At 44.6% G+C, this 17,486-nt stretch overlaps 1 protein-coding gene across 1 annotated transcript in view; it reads right to left on the bottom strand.

Annotated features, from left to right (window-relative positions):
• Positions 1 to 17,486, bottom strand: part of LAMC1 (laminin subunit gamma 1) — a 142,743-nt gene that overhangs the window by 10,898 nt on the left and 114,359 nt on the right. The window contains exons 6-18 of the mRNA XM_038412683.2: positions 14,747 to 14,864; positions 14,496 to 14,594; positions 14,249 to 14,385; positions 11,997 to 12,119; positions 11,491 to 11,680; positions 11,046 to 11,158; positions 9,277 to 9,498; positions 8,920 to 9,108; positions 6,320 to 6,565; positions 5,722 to 5,875; positions 5,127 to 5,269; positions 4,215 to 4,393; positions 3,797 to 3,953 (exon numbers count right to left, since the gene is read on the bottom strand). Coding sequence (XP_038268611.2) covers positions 3,797 to 3,953; positions 4,215 to 4,393; positions 5,127 to 5,269; positions 5,722 to 5,875; positions 6,320 to 6,565; positions 8,920 to 9,108; positions 9,277 to 9,498; positions 11,046 to 11,158; positions 11,491 to 11,680; positions 11,997 to 12,119; positions 14,249 to 14,385; positions 14,496 to 14,594; positions 14,747 to 14,864 — 2,070 coding nt within the window. The remainder of the gene's footprint in view (positions 1 to 3,796; positions 3,954 to 4,214; positions 4,394 to 5,126; positions 5,270 to 5,721; positions 5,876 to 6,319; positions 6,566 to 8,919; positions 9,109 to 9,276; positions 9,499 to 11,045; positions 11,159 to 11,490; positions 11,681 to 11,996; positions 12,120 to 14,248; positions 14,386 to 14,495; positions 14,595 to 14,746; positions 14,865 to 17,486) is intronic.

Here is a 17,486-nt window from a genome sequence, read left to right as displayed (position 1 = left end):
GCCATCATGTGCCAGCAATGCCCCTCTGCCATGTACATTGGTCAAACTGGACAGTCTCTACGTAAAAGAATAAATGGACACAAATCAGACGTCAAGAATTATAACATTCAAAAACCAGTTGGAGAACACTTCAATCTCTCTGGTCACTCGATTACAGACCTAAGAGTGGCTGTTCTTCAACAAAAAAATTTCAAAAACAGACTCCAATGAGAGTCTGCTGAATTGGAATTAATTTGCAAACTGGATACAATTAACTTAGGCTTGAATAGAGACTAGGAGTGGATGGGTCATTACACAAAGTAAAACTATTTCCCCATGTTATTCCCCCCCCATCCCCCACTGTTCCTCAGATGTTCTTGTCAACTGCTGGAAATGGCCCATCTTGATTATCACCACTAAAGATTTTCTTCCCCTCCTCCCCTCCTGCTGGTAACAGCTCATCTTAAGTGATCACTCTCCTTACAGTGTGATAACACCCATTGTTTCATGTTCTCTGTGTATACAGATCTCCCCACTGTATTTTCCACTGAATGCATCCGATAAAGTGAGCTGTAGCTCACAAAAGCTTATGCTCAAATAAATTTGTTAGTCTCTGAGGTGCTACAAATACTCCTTTTGTATTAGGGTCAAATTCTATCCAAAAATGCACAGATAAAGAGGCAAGCCATGCACTGTTCTCTGCTGCACAGAGAGGTAGGGAGTAAGGAATCTTCACTCCCAGGCTCCAAAACTGCTTTGCAACCGCTGTTGCATACCTGAGAAACAACAGCCTCCACAGCTTGTGCTCCTGCTCCACAAGGAGGAGAGTAACGGCTGGCAGATCTACACAGCAACAGATTCATCAGCCTGGTGCCTTTCCTCCCCATCCTAAAGCCTTCCCAATTATGTGGCTGGGTAGAGAGCCCCTCTGGATCTGGGTTCTGCAATGCTATAGGAGGTAGGAACCTCTCCATGGCCTCCCCAAACCCTGCCCTAAAACTGATAAGTAAGATGAAACTGGTTTCAGAGTAGCAGCCGTGTTAGTCTGTATTTGCAAAAAGAAAAGGAGTACTTGTGGCACCTTAGAGACTAACAAATTTATTAGAGCATAAGCTTTCGTGAGCTACAGCTCACTTCATCGGATGCACTATTACAGTTCTTGAAACAGTGACTAATCTGATGGATACAGTAGAAGACACCAAGACACAGCAGGGCCACCCAAGGAGAGAGTTGGCTTAATTAGGTTTTGGGTTTTTTAAACCAGACCCATAACATTATCTTAATATTGTATCCTATAAATACATATGTACACATTCTGTGCATAGAGTGAGATTAATTTTAAAAAAATAAGAGCAACATGAAGGCTGGTAAATCAACTGCAAACAAAAATCCTCAGGAAATCCAAGAGTTAAGGTTTCTATAGCAATGTCGCCTTGGCCAGATTACACACCCTGGAGGTTTTAATGTGAACATTTAACAAGTTTTAATTTATTGAACTACATATTCAGATAGAAAAGTGTTCAAATTAACATGGTTGTTGCAGGAAATTGACATGAGGGGTTTTTGAGTACCTATTCTCTCAACTTTAATGGTGAACTAACAGTTTCTGGATTTAATTTGCCTTTTATTTGTTTAGGAGAGAGGAGCAAAAAAAAAAAAAAAAAAAAAAGCAAAAAACCCAGAGCTCTCCCTGCTATACTAGTGCACTTTAGCTTCACAGCCTTTCCTGAGATGCAGGCACCCTAAAGGTATGTCTACACAGCATTCTGGACTGAATGGGAGCAAGCCACCCGGCCTGGATCGACAGGCTTGGGGAAGTGGGACTCACGTTAGGACTCCACATACACCTCTGGAGACAGCACTCTGAAGTTATGGCTCGGGCTGGGACTCGGGCTCAGAAGGTCAATCCCCTCCTGAGGCCCCAGTGGCTCAAACCCAAGCCCAAGAGCTGTCTATAGAGTTATCTTTAGCGCATCAGCATGAGCCCCACTACCCCAAACCTGAGACTCCCACTAGCTTCAAAATGCTGTGTAGACATACCCTAGGAGACCCAGAAGGTAAAGTGATCCCCTGCATGCTTAAGACTCTAAATAGCTTGACCTTAAGGAGCCACAAATCCCCCCAAACACTAACAATGCTGAACATTTAAACACTGAATTGACTTTTGTAAAAGGGGAATTATTTACCTCCTCAAGTGAGGACTACGAAACAAACCAACCAAAGCCCCCAATCCTATGACCCCCTGTGCACTCGAATCACTTATGTAAGCAGTTCCAGCACCAACCGCTGCAAAGAACTATCATCCTAATTTCTGAAATGATTGTGCACATTTGGGAAGGTTTCTCGGACAGCATGGACTGGCTCCTCCTATGCCGGCCAGCACACAGCCCACCTGTATTCCCAGAGTTCAGTGCAATCACTCATGTAGTGCTGGACACCCTACAAGAGTCTCAGACCAATACCTGTCAATCCAAACCACGACCTCCTTGGCTGGTGAGTGTGTCTTGAACTGATCAGACGACATCGACTCAGGTGTTAGCACCATGCAGAAGATACAGAGGCTGACTGAACCGGATACCCTTCACTACACATGACCACATCATGGCCACCAATATGGGTTAAATGCTGGCCTGGGATCAGCTGATGAATGAACAGTGGCTGAGTGAAGCTGAACCCAAGCAAGACAGAGGTGATGCACGTGGGCAGAGGAAAGCATTTAGAAGAACGTGCAGCCATGGAGCAGACTCCTTTGGTTGAAGGCAAACACCCACAATGGGTCAGTTAAATCCAGGAGTACTCCTAAACTACACTCTTCTCACTAGACACTAAGCTCTCGCACAGTAGATGCTTTCTACCATCTCTGGTTGGCTAGGAGGCTCCTTTCCATCCTGGCAGACAGCGACATGGCTTTGGTTACACACACTTTTGTCATGGCCTGCCTGGACTACAGCAATGAGATACACCTGGGGATGAAGCTACCAGCCCCAAAGAAACCCTAACTAGCACAAAATTCTGCAGCATGTGTTATCCTCAACAGGGGCTACTAAAAGCACATCAAACCTGTCTTTGGCTCTCTATACTGACTACCCACAGTCCTTACTCTCTACACCTTCCACGGCCTAGGCCCAGCATATCTTTTAAAGATTGCCAAAAGCTCCATGATGAAGACCACGGTCAACAATTCAGCTCCTTGGACACCATGGAACTCTCTACCAAGAGGGTAAAGCTTGTCTGTGTAGAAAACAGAGCTTTTTCCAGGGCTGGACTGAGACTATGGAACAAACTTGCACAGGAACTAAGCAGCACCACAAGTCTCATTCCTTTCTGCTCCGAGCTCAAGGTGTGCTTCTTTGACAACGGTCTTCTCTAACAAATGCACAATGTATATTTAAAACTATGCATATACCCAACGTAAGTCACGTCACTTAGCGAACTGCTGAAAGACGCAGACATACTATGGTGATGAGGGCAGCATAAGATCCTACAGCGAACAGAGCTTGAACAAACCCGGAAAACAACCTACTCATCTCTGGGCTAAGACCAAACATGGAATGTTTGGGCCCGAAGAAATTTCTTTGGGAAAGCTATGAGCAACAGCAGCAACATGCTACTGGTGAATATATGAAAATAGACATACCCTTAATGTACCCTTAAATGTACATTTTTAAACAAGCAGAAAGATTTTCATAGTTAATAAGTAAAAGTCTCTTTAAATTAAATCCTGAAGCAAATTATGTGGTAACAAAAAGAAGCTTGGACCAGGAATTTAGCAAATCGTTAGCTCCATGGCACCCTCTGTCAGATCAGTTCAACCAACCTTTGCTGTTCTGTGCATCTCGAAGCAAGTCCATGACATCTCTCTCTGCCTCCTTCAGTCTGTCCTCAAAAGCCTGATCAGTCACTGTTTCATCTCCAGTACCAAGGTTTGCTATAAGATTTTCCAGCTCCTGCAACCTCTCGCGTTGTTCTGCCACCTAAGCAAAGGAGATAGGGGGACAGAAATAAACAGCCTCCTTCCAAAAGCCGAGACACAAAGTACTTGTCAGCTGTTTCAGCTTCCAGGAGATGTTGTTCAGACACCATGTGAGAATCTCCAGGCAAGTACATCTAGATCCATGTCTGTCTCTCCCCCAAAAGCTCAGCCCCCAGCAAGCAGCAGAGGGGTTTGCTACTTGGTGTTTGTTAGCCTCCAGCAGTAATAGGAGACAAGTAGAGAGTTACATTGCAGGTCTTACCTTATCTCTAACCAGTCTATAGCATGCAGGACATTCTTGACAGCCAGGCCAGGACCGATTGTAGAAATAATTCTCTTCACACTGGTCACAACGGCTCCCCACAAAACCTTCCTTACACTCACAGCGACCATCCTCCTTGCACTGTAGGGAGCGAGAGCCCTCGGTGTCACAGTCACATGCTGCGTAAAAGTTAAAGCATGGGAATCGGACTGGCTTGGAGAAAGACAGATCGAGAACTTCTCTGAACTGCAGACTATTATCTGAAAGAACTACACAGCAGGGCACCAGCACACAGTTTGAGGTTTGACACTTCTGTGCACTGTATCAGGCAAAGCGCAAGATGCAACTTCTCAGTTTGAGACACTATTCACACCAGTGCCCCACAATCTGACCTCTCTGTATTGGTCCCTCTTTCTAGAACAATCTGAAAATAGTTAATTTGCTCTCACAGTAACAAGGAAGTTGGAAAGAAGATTTAGATACAGCCCTATATTTGTATCACATTTACACTTTGTTTCTTCTCAGGATTGAGTCAGCAATTTATGGGCACATTCCAGAGTAGAGACGCAGGAGCTTAGAGAGCAGAAAACAGAACTGTTCTGGAAACATATTCAGAGCAAGTGATTATGCCAAAGAGAAGCAGATGTCTACAAGTAAATGCAATCAGAGTGCCTCAGAGACGAAAAAGAAACTCTTACAAATAAATCAAGTTTCAAACACCCTCCCTGGGACCAGGTCTCATGCACTGTCCGGGATGTGGACACAATAAGACAACTCTTGTTTGTCACATTAAACATGGTGCTGGTGAAGTGAGAAAGCAGCAGCAGCGGGCAGGCAAGGAGAGGATGAGAAAATGGAGACATGTCATGTTGGTTTCCGCTTCCCCTCCTTCTCCAACCCACCAACACTTACGTTTGCAGCCTTCAGGTCCAAATCCGAAGTGGTTGACCTCACATCTCTTGCAGCGCTGCCCAGTGATGCCTGGTTGACACTCACACTGCCCTGTTTGTATGTCACAATGGCCATTGGTGGAACCCAGCGGATGGCAGTCGCACCTGTTGAAGGAGACTATATTTCAAGTGACAATAAAAAAAACCCAGCATAAACAATAGGTTGCACTTGCACCTTTCATTTGAGGATCTCAGAGGTACTATACAAGCAGTAAGCCTCACATCTCCCATGTGAGGTGGGTATTGCTGTGCCTGTCTGATGTGGAAAGCAAGGCACAGAAATTAACTGAACTGTGCAAGATCATGCAGGGACTGAGCTAGGAATGGGATCCAGAAACCCCACCTACCAGTCTTCGCCTATAATCATAACATGGTTTCTATTTATAAATTAGACTTCTCTATAGAACCTTATCAGATCTGCTCCATAATCCTCTCCTCCTTCCCTATCATTGTTCACAAAAAAAAAATCCCATCCACCTATTATGGATGCTGAAATCAGGGTTAAGCACATCCCCCCGAAAAACATACTTGCTGCCACAGCTGCGGGTCAACCTCACCTGTCACAGCCACGTCCACTCTGTAGGTTGTAAAAGCCAGGCTCACAGGTACTACAGTCCCTCTCGGTGACACGTGGCAGGCACTCACACTGCCCAGTTACTTGATTGCAGCTCGTCTGCTGGTTCACTGTGCCATAAGGATTACAACTGCACGCTGCCAGAGATGGAAAGGGGAACATGTTCCCAGTAATTAGCAGGAAACCAGCACTGTAAGCAGCATTAGGCTGGAGCCTCCAAACATGCCAGATAGCACATGAATGCAAATCGTAAGCTGCACCGCCATACCACATGCAATGCCCACACTCTGTGTCAGGCCACTGGACAGGCTTACAGCATAGGCATTTTATCAAGCCATAACCATCAGCATCACATGAAATCTAGCACTGCAGTTGACAAATCTGCACACAGCACCAAAATTGGATTTCTGACATTTTCCCTATTATGATGTCAGGCCAAGACAGAGCACAAACGGACAGATCTGTGGGGCCAAAACATTCAATCATTCCAAGAATGTGCCATTGAGACTAAGAAGGGGCATCTGTAGCCATGAAAAGGGTTCTGATTTTCACATGTGAAATCAGCTGAGAAAGGCACTTACCCTTGCATTTAACCTCAGGGTTGGAGGCTAAGGGGTTCCCAAAAAAACCATCTTTGCACCGGTCACAGTAGAAGCCAGCCGTGTTGTAGATGCATTTCAGGCATTCCCCTGTCAAGCGGTTACAGTTCCCCACGGCATTGGGATCAATGTTGTCATTGCACTGGCAGAGACGGCAAAGCCTGGCAGGGCCATTTTCACCAAGTGGATCTCCAAAATAGCCGTCATCACACAGCTCACATCTTTTACCTGGGGGCAGGACAAACATACATGTCACAGTAGGCAGCCAGCAGTTACATGGTAACCTGGATTCCCCTACAGCAGGGGTTTTCAAACTGGGGGTTGGGACCCCTTGAGGGTCACAAGCTTCTTACATGGGGGTCACGAGCTGTCAGCCTCTACCCCAAACCCTGCTTTGCCTCCAGCATTTATAATGGTGTTAAATATATTTTAAAAGTATTTTTAATTTATAAAATTAAACACTCAGAGGCTTGCTATCTGAAAGGGGTCACCAGTACAAAAGTTTGAGAACCACTGCCCTATAGATTCTCCTGCAAAGTGAGTCCCTTGGCACCTTTTTCCTCATCTGATGTGAAGTGACCAGGAAGAGATCAGGCTTCAAAGCACTACAATGGAGGAGTCAGTCACGACCTCCAATAGTTAAAGCTACCTTTGGATTTCCAGTTAAACTGTGATTTAAAAACCTTTGTGTCACTCCAAAAATACTCCGATTTGTTCTTAAGAAACATGCCAATGAGATACTAATACACAACTTTCCACATACAGTTTTTCTCAATATTCTGTCCACTTGAAAAGTCTAAAACTGCATTTCTCAACCATTTTGATACCAGGGACCTGCTTGCTCCCTTCCTGAAGTGGGTCAGGGAGATCTCAGGGACAGGTGCTGGGTCCACAGATGAGTCATTGAGAAACACTGGACTAAAAAGCCACTAATTTTGCATTCTGCATGTTTGTCATAATTTTTGTGCCACATATCACAGATCCCCAGCCTGTTCCAGACTTCACACACTAGTTATGCTATACTCCAGCACAGACTAAGTTCCAAAATATAAAATAAAAAAATTGACTGCCCCTATTAATTATAACAACTGAGATCAGCTAAAGCAGACAGACAGATATATGGAGACTCACCAACCACTTTCATTACAGGAGGCTGTGATGCTACAAGGACGGAAGACTCCATATAGAAGATAGCCCTGCAGCAACTCCAGCTCCCCACCCTAGGCAATCACCGATACACAACTTGGCCCCTCTGCCTCCCTAGGCAGCACGTGACAAACTTTGTCCCCAGTTACTCCCTCGCTATATACAATACCCTGCACAAAATAGCTCAGTACTCTCCTCTGCTTCCCAATGCCACTGCTTCCCATAGTCCTCCTAAGATGTTAGTGGTGACCCTGCTCTGTCATCCCCTTTAAGACAGGGATGGAAACCACAGAAGATTTGCAAGACCCCCTCACACAAGCTAAAAGCTTGGCTTCTCAGGCTGCGCTTTCACATGCAAACCTCCCCCTTTCCCTTCCATCACATCACAATCACTTTACCACAAGTGGGGATAAATTGGGAGGGAGGTGAGGGCAACAGAGCCCAGCAGGCTCAGCAGTGACTAGTGTGGGCATGCCAGATGTGGAAATAATAAATAAAGATAAGCCTGAATATTCAAGGCAATCTGAATCTAGATCTGAACTTAGCAGTTCGAGCCAATAACAAAACACACAATCAAAAAAAAAAAATCTATTGCATGTCTGTGCAACTCCTCCAAGCTGATCTGTAGATGGCATATTGTGTTTAAGCAGACACAGCGAACTAGTGCAGAGACTCAGAGACAGTCATCTAGCCAAGTGTTTGTAATCATTTTAAGGGCCCTCTTCTTTTGACTCCCTGGTGTCAAGCCTAAATTCAGCTGAAGGCCTGCCACTTTATAGATAAAGTTATAGACAAAAAAGGCTTTACTTAAAGGGTTAACACCCTCATCTACTTTATGATTTACTATTTAAAATAAGATACATATCTGCGGAGACATTTGTTTTAGGCTGTACAAAACAATATGGATTTGTACATAAGTTGACCTGTCCTGATGAATCACTGCAGCCTACGGCTTCCTAGGCAGAACAAACCTGCTGCAGCAAACGACATGTAACGTCTGACAGACTGGCAGAGGGAAGATATGCCCTCTAATTTTATCCTGATTTGAACAGAAAAATTCAACAGCTCTCACGCCTGTTTTCATGACAATCTTATTCCATTTTCCACCCAGCTCCACATGATTAACAATGCTCAGTATCAGAAATGATCACGGCTCGTGTATCCCACGTATTTTCAGACTTTGCTCAGACTAAATTTCAGTTTCTTCACTCAGGAAAGAGAAACATTTGGCTTTTTTCAATTCATAGAATCCCAAGAATTATGGCAACGAAGAGCTCGATACTAGTTACCAAGCTGTCTGCTAAGAAAAAAGCAACCACAAAATACAGAGGGGATCAGTTCTGCTCATTTCCCTTCACTGTGCAAAGCAACAGACCTGGTGTAAGAAGGCTGTCTCTGGGCAGGTGGGATGTGGAAGCTCTGAATAAAGAACACACCTGTGGTACCAGCGGGACAGTTGGTGCACACCACCTCCTTAGTCTTGGGCACTACGGCACAGCTGGAGCCCCCTGGACATGGACACGGCTGACAGTCTGAGGAAATGCCTGTAGTTGCATCTCCGTAATACCCATCACTGCACTTCTCACAGTGAGGGCCTGCAGTGTTATCTCTGCAGTCGCAAGCACCTGTGGGTTTGTGAGGGAGCAGGGGAGAGAAAAATACAAGGATACGTTTTTAATATTGTTCCAGTAATTATCCCCATCCCATCCCTCACACAAAGAAAACAAAACAAAAACAAAACAAAAATCAGATCTCCTCCTGCTGCCACCCTCCCCCACAGTCTTCCTCCTTACCAGTCTCTGGGTCACAGCTCTCACTGTGCCCATTACAGGTACACAGCACACACAGACTGTACGGCCCAAGGCTAGGCGTCTCCCTCCTATAACCTGGGGCACAGTGCTCGCAGAATTGCCCTTGGTATCCTGCTGGGCAGGTACAACTCTCCACCCAGGTTGCAGGGGTTCCAGGCTCAGGACGAGCGCTCACAATAGTGACATCATCCAGGTATCCAGCACCTGGAGAGATTGGGAAGGGAAGCATTTAATTACCCACGCATGAAAAATGGTATGATATGAGCCCAATACAGTATATTTACACACAAGTCAGAGATAGACCACACAGTGTCGGAAGAGATGTGTTTGCCATTACTTCTGCAGGAAAGTCAGCAGTTGCTTAGGTTGATGAAAGAAGGATGCCAGGTAACCCAGAGAGAACAAAGGCCAGAAAGCAGAGAGGGCAGTTCCCTATGGATAAGATACACACGTATGTAGAGGTGGCAGCTTGCCAAACAGCCATCATACAAAACATAGCAGGGTTCAAAGAACATGATTTGTGTAAATACATTTTGGCAGTAAAAATCATGCCTTGTGTGTGCACTGTTTATAGTTCTATTCAGAAACCAAGAATGGTTCCTAATCTTCCTGGTTACAAGGACAGACAAGCCCTCTTGAATCTTTAAAATGTATGCAGTGAATTCTTCATCAGAACCACTCTCTCACACTAAGAGAATGAAGAAACTACCTAGACATCCCTCTGCCCACTCTCTTTTAGGCTTTTCTCCTCCAAATTCATCTCCCCTCAGTACCTTAAGATGACTTTCCCTAGCAATTCCTCTTAGGCAGAGTTCTATGACAGATGTAAAATGATTGTTATATGTTGATGCAAGGGTGTTTGCTCTAGTGTAACAGCTCTAAAACTCCAAACAGAACCCCATGTATCATGGGATATGAGCAGCAGCTGGAATGCTCATCAGATAAGTCACATTGCCCACTTTCTACCCTCTATTTTATTATCGGTACACTCCTCTTGTGTAAAAAAATTCCACTTCAAATTCTTGTAGATTCCCAATCTAAAAAGTTCATACTTTTTTTTTTAATCTATTTGTTTTAGCATGAAAATCTCTCAACGGTGTTCAAGGCCATTGATGTTCTGTCCCTAATCAGAGCCAGTTTCCACAGCACCTCCTTATGTGCAACTCCCACTGAAGTAAACAGAGGTTCTGTAAAATGGGAAGGTTTGGGGATTAGGCCTTTCCCACTTGGAACAGTTATCTCTCATCAGTTGTTTGTTTTCCTGACTCTTTCCTCTTTACATTACAAGTGTAATAGCAGTAGAGTAGGTGCCACACGTGTGTTAAAGAATCCTGGCATCTCTGCGGCCACTTCCTTCAGAATTCTGGGGTGAATCTGGTCTGCTCCCAGATTTTCATTAATCAGGTCTATACATGGTCATGACAAAAATGCTAAAGACATTTTTTTTTAAAAGCCCAAAAGGAACAGAGACTGTATCCTTCGCCTCCTGCAAGGGATTCGTATCACACTGACAGTAGGTACCCTTCAAGTGGCCCAGGAAGCAAGATGTCCTAAGGTGGACTGATGCAAAACATGAGTCGTGGACTGACAACCAACCACCCTTAGGTATTTATAATTAGGCTCTGAAATATGCCAGCCACTGTCATTCTGCAGCAGTGAGATCATCTGCTCCTCTCCCATATACAGCTGTTGTGGAAACCACACCAAGTCTCATCCCTAGACCCACTTTCCCAAGTAGTGGAATGACTCACTTCTCTCACTGTATGTCCCACGGATCTTGATAGAAGTCAAGTTGTAAAGCAGTTTCTGAAACTCAAATGGGGTAAGAGAAGGCCTCCACGGGTAATCTGTTGCTTCATGGAGCCTATGGAGAAAAGGTATGTATCATTTTCTATGTTTACAGCTTTCACATGCTGATGGCTGTGCTCTTTCAATGGACCATTCGAGCAATTATATGCTGTTACAACACATTTAGCATATAACTATGTTCTACTACTAGGCCATGTGTGCACTGTATTCATCTGATGGTATGATTATGAATTCCATTTTGAAAAAACAACTTTAACAGTTCTGGTTTTCTTACTGTCCCTTCTGAGAACACTGTCCACCCCAGACTAGATTCCTGTTACAGCAATTACTCTCCTTCCTCCCCAGTAAGCCCCGACTCTTTCAATGTTACAGGGAACACTCACTCACCTGAAGGCATACTTCACTGTGTTCTCACTAGGATAGGAGTTGCCCTGAGCAATAAGAGGCACAGATACTCTAAGCCCAGCCCCTTCAAGCACCAGGTCCTCTGCAGAGAGACGAGTGTCCCGCCTATCCACCCGAAAGGAGAAGGTCAGATTTTGAGCATAACTCAAAACCTGGTTGCCCAAAAACTTGTCTGAAACAGAAACAAAACTCTTATAATTAGGGGCAGAAAAGTCAACATTTACTATATGCAAAAAGAAAAGGAGTATGTGTGGAACCTTAGAAACTAACAAATTTATTTGAGCATAAGCTTTTGTGAGCTACAGCTCACTTCATCAGATGTAGCTCACGAAAGCTTATGCTCAAATAAATTTGTTAGTCTCTAAGGTGCCACAAGTAATCCTTTTCTTTTTGCGAATACAGACTAACACGGCTGCTACTCTGAAACCATTTACTATATGGTAACATGGTGAATTTTTAGAGAGATCCTCGTCTCTGACTTTACTTACCAGGTGCAATGAAATAGATAGGAAAATAGCTGTCTGAGATAACAGAGACGTCCTGGGTTTCCGCACTCCACTGAAGTAAAATTTCAGAGCCATCTCGCTGTTCAGCACGCCACTCTTCCTCCCCTGAAATACAGATTTACAAGGGGAAATGCTCCATAAGGTATATTCTGTGATATTGCACTCCATATGTTTTATGAAAATATGTTTACAACTGTTATATGCTTCATGCAAAAGGTCTCTTGTAAGGTATCACTACAAAGCTTATAATCTACAGTGTGTGTTCATTCTATTTGTATGAATGTATCATTCTTGTATCAAACTAGAAATATGAAGTATTACTCTGAGATCCTATTGTAATTATGCAAAGTGTGGGCCATTAATGGTGGCTTAGGATCTTGATGGTTCCCATTAACTAGAACAATTGGTTGTAAATGGCTCTGTTTACTTGTCAGCCTTCCTGTATTCGAGTGAGAGTCCCGCCAGAAAGAATGGAGGCTTGGGATCTCATGGGACACGTGAGCACTTCCACCTGGTCTTGGAATCCATCTTAAACCTGGTGCTTTTCCATTTAGAAGGAGGGGTAGGGACTAAGAGAGACAAAAGATTCCTGCCTTGTGCCAAAGCTATAAAAGGGGTTGGAACAGAACAAAGGAGGCTGGAAGTCATGAAAAAACCTCTAGTTAGCACCTGAGCCAGAACTAACAAGACTAAGAAGGAGTCTAGTCTGTGAAAGAAGTTTATTGGAAAATAAGGTGAGGGTGAGATTTACCTGTATTCAGTTTCTTAAATGCGTTAGACTTAGACTTGCGTGTTTTCTTTTATTTTGCTTGGTAACTGGCTTTGTTATGTCTGTTATTACTTGGAACCACTTAAATCCTACTTTTTATACTTAATAAAATCACTTTTGTTTATTGTAGAGTAAGTGATTAATACCTGGGGGAGCAAACAGCTGTGCATATCTCTCTATCAGTGTTATAGAGGGCGGATAATTTATGAGTTTACCCTGTATAAGCTTTATATAGAGTAAAATTGATTTATTTGGGGTTTGGATCCCATTGGGAGCTGGGTGTCTGGGTGCTGGAGATAGGTGACTTACTGAGTAGTTTTTGGTTAAAGCCTGCAGCTTTGGGGGCGTGGCCCAGACCTGAGTCTGTGTTGCAACAGACTAGCACATCGGGCTCTAAAAGGCAGGGTTCTGGAGTCCCAAGCTAGCAGGGAAAACGGGCTCAGAGGTAATTTCAGCACATCAGGTGACAGTCCAAGGGGGTCTCTGTGACCAAAACAGTCACAGATACCATATCACGCATGAAACACAATGTGTCACCTAGGGAATTTCTAGCTTACATTTTATGCACTGGTGCAAACATTTAGGAAATTTGTGTGTCATTGTTTCCACCCGCTGACAAAGAGAAACTGCTACATTACCAGATCAAACCCAGAATATACAAAGTACTAACTTCATACACGTTATGCCCACCATTTTCTCTAACTTTCAAAGAGCACAGTTTTTAAACGGCTCTATCACGAGAAAAACTAATACTAAGTAGGGAGAACATGCAAATATCTGGGGTTTTGTGAAATTTGTAGAGACTTTCCTATTTTGAAGTTCAGGCTTCCATAAAACTGTTGTTTTCCAGAGGAATTTTAATTAAGAAACATGATTTCCAAGCTGCGTAGGAGCCCATACAGCTTACTGCTGCATGAAAGCAAAAAGAGATTGTACAAAAAGTGGGTCTTGCCCTGATTTTAGGACTACCAACGAAAACAACAGGAAGCAGCCAGAAGCCACATTTTGCCAAAACTACACTGAACTCAAAACCCAAGAGTTGTTATATTATAAAGTTTAGAAGCCCAGACTTTTGGCTAGGTTTTCAAATTGAGCAAATGCCTTCTCCTAGCTACTGGCATTAAGTGGAAAGAGAAGTGTTTACATCCTCAGTACACATATACATTAAAACATTTCAAATCTAGATGCCTAAAGTCATGCACATAAACCCATATTTGGCCACCTAAATAAAAATTGCTTAATGTTTGAAGATGCTGAGCACCTGCAACTCCTATGGACTTTAATATGTACTGTAGGTACTCAGCACTTCCGAAAGTGATGCTACATATTTAGGTACCTACAGTTTGAATGCTTTGGCTACAGTAACCCAGCACAGGGAAAGGGGAAGAGGAGCAGAAGGAAAGCGTTAATTTTTAGATTGACTTCAAGGCTGTGCTATGGACTTCAAAGGAAGATCTCTCTTTACCAGTCTGGAAGTTGGAGATGATGCTGTAGATACTGTAGCCAACGGCATTGGTGCAGACCGAGGAGTGACCAAAACAGAAGCAAGGGGTGCAGCCTCTCAGATTGGCTGGATCCAGATTGAAAAATCCAGGTTTACATCTAAAAATGGGCAGGAGTAAGAAATTATTTCTTCATCTTTTTTCAAAACACACAGTGACCAAGAACACTTCTGAGACATATGCAACACAGCTATTGAAAGGGCAAGTCACCTCTCACAGTGGAATCCCTCCACATTGTCCTTGCAGGTACATCGCCCTGTTTCAATACTGCAGTCATCTGTGCTACCAGCAGGATTGCATGAACATAGCCTGATGGAGACAGTGGAGAGGAGAAAGAAACCCACTGAGAACTGTGTACAGAAACCAGAAGAGAAGAAAGTTTACAGGAAAATTCACACACTCCCCTCTTGAGCAGTAGCTCCTTCACTTTCTACTTTAACTATAGGAAAAGAATCCTTTACCTGCATCCAGCCTCTGAGAGGGAGTGGAACCCTGGCTGGCATCGGTCACATTTATCTCCCATCACACCTGGTTTGCAGCTGCACCGACCGTAGTTATCACACTGAGTGCTGAGAGAGCCTATGGGAACAGGAGAAAAAAGGGAACTTTAATAGAGCGTGTGATTACATTAGCTGTTGCAAATCAAACTGTGTGCTAAGAGAACTTTGGGGGACATGCAGGGAGAGGGAACAGAAGAACAGTGATGTGTCACTAAGGTCTAGAATGAAAACTTGCCAAGAGCCTAAGGGCAGCATCTGATTTACATGACTGTTCATAAACGTGTATCCCCCACAACATCACTCAAATGATATTGTTACATCTGTGCATCCAAAATAAAGCTGTACTGACCTTGCACTTGTTTATCTTCCCCTTCCCTTTTCCTCTCTCCCATTTCCCACTTCTATTCTCATTTTCTCCTTGTACCATTTTTGCTCCTTTCCATTGGGTTTTCTCCCTTCTGTCTCTTCCATTCTCACTGTTATCTCTGCATCTCCAATTTATCCCATGCCGTCTCATTATTCTTCCCTCAGTACAGCACTCGCAGTCTTCTTTTCCCCACCCTCCTTTTCCCAAGTCTCTTCTCTGCACCCCAATCATCTTCATTTCCCCCTTTACCCCCGATCAGTTCCCCTCACACACAGATTTTCTTCTTTGCTACTCCCACTTCTCTGCCTTCTCAAGCCCCACCAAGTCTACAAGTACTGCTAGCTCTCACACAGATAATACCCAAAAGGCCCCCTCTCCTAGCCCATGCTTGGGGGTAGATTGTCTACATGTAGGTTTCCCTTGTTCAGCCAAAATGGGCTCTCCCCAACTTTCCTGTATTGCAAGATAGGCTCCTGAGCATGGACTGTTCTTGGCCAGGTCAGCCTTCTCTTTTGCTGTCTGTGGTCAGGAGTGAGCTTCTAAAGCACACAGTGCTGGAACAGCTCAAACTTCTTCTCCTCCCTATCAGGAGGCCAGATGACAAGAGCACTGAGAAGGAGCACTTGGCCTCACATAGCTCACATGCCATACTCATACTGGAAGAATTTAAATGCTAAGAAACCACTATACATCACACTGATAGACTTTGAATGCTAATCCAAATAGCATTGAGGAGGTTTGGTAGAGGAACACATGACCTCTAACCAGGGGTGAAAGTAAGTCGAGTGACTTACCGGTATGCTGTGGCCAGCTCTGGCCCCCAGAAAGGGCGGGGCCTAGGGCAGAAGGGGCGGGGTTGAGGGGGCAGAGCCAGAGCCAGCCCCAGCCCACCCTGCAAGTGCCCCCCACCACCACCTGGGTAGCAGCAGCAGCCCAGGGCTCTGGGGGCTATTTAAAGGGCCCAGGGCTCCCCTCTTCTACTGCTCCGGCCCTTTAAATAGCCGCTGGAGCCCCACCGCTTCCCCAGGGAGAAGCAGGGGAGCCGCGGGCCCTTTAAATAGCCCCCAGAGCCCTGGGGAAGCGGCAGGGCTCCAGTGCCTATTTAAAGGACCAGGGCGGCAGAGACAGCTGGAGCCCTGGACCTTTAAATAGCCCCCAGAGCCCCCCACCCTAGAGCTCTGGGGGCTGTTTAAAGGGCCCAGGGCCCCCCTGCTTCTACCACCCCCGCCCTTTAAAAAGCCCCTGGAGCCCTGGAGCCGCTACCCCAGGGCTCCAGCAGCAGGGTTCTGGAGGCAATTTAAAGGGCCTGGGGCTCCAGCCACTGCTGAGAGCACCCCAGGCCCTTTAAATTGCCCCCTGGGGAAGCTGGGCTGCCCCAGTATGGTGCACCAGCTCTTGCTAGTACACTGTACTGGGGCGTACCGGCTTACTTTCACCTCTGCCTCTAACAGACTCCAAAGCAAGCCTCACGTTTGTAGCAATGAATAGTCTTAAGCCGAATTTTATAAAACTGCATCTGAATGAAAATTTTGACCTTTTTTTCCCCCTTGCGAAAGCGACATAAACATGCTCCCTGAGTTTGGTCCTGAAGACCCAGTTTACTCAGCTTCTTTAACTCTTTGAAGACAGAATGGTTTCTCCCAGGCATTTGTTTGGCTAGCAGTCTGGAAAACGTCAGTGTTCTAAGGGCTAATAAGTGAACAAATATGCAAGATAACTTTTAGGTATAAAAAGGAATGGTTTCTGCCTTCCACTTCAGGCTGCACTAAAAGGCTGTGTGTAACAGTAAGTGAAACAATTATAACAGGATTAAACCAGACAGAATCATTAAGAGTGAAGGACTCAAAAATTTCTCTCATATACAGTCAAAGTTCAAACTTCCTGTGTGATCCTGTGTTTATAAAAACATTATGTAGATAAAAATATCATCCTAAATCAACTCCCCACACTTTTAATAAACACTGGATGTCAGCATAACCTGTGCTACAAGTCAAGGGCTTAGTATTAAGTTATAAAGACGTTTGTAATTTGCCACTACGTACCTGAGCAATCACCTCTCTTCCCATGTCCCTACTTGGCATTTACAGTTGGCCTGACTTGATCTTAACATAAGGCCCAGGGAGAGTTTGGGGGTGAAGGCAGGGAAGAAAAGGGCATGGGCATGCCTTTTTTGGTCAAAAGTTTTTTGAATGTGGAACTTCCCTTCTGGAGTTCATAGGGAGATAGTGCTTGCAACATGCTCTCAAGGCAGCATGGGGGGAGGGGGACGACTGTGCCAGACCTAATTTATTTCAGCTGGTCTATTTTGGATTATCAGTTCTTACCTTAGCTTCC

Source organism: Dermochelys coriacea, chromosome 8 (genome assembly GCF_009764565.3).
Source record: "Dermochelys coriacea isolate rDerCor1 chromosome 8, rDerCor1.pri.v4, whole genome shotgun sequence".
Lineage (NCBI taxonomy): Eukaryota > Metazoa > Chordata > Testudines > Dermochelyidae > Dermochelys > Dermochelys coriacea.
This window is presented reverse-complemented; position numbering and strand designations above follow the sequence as displayed.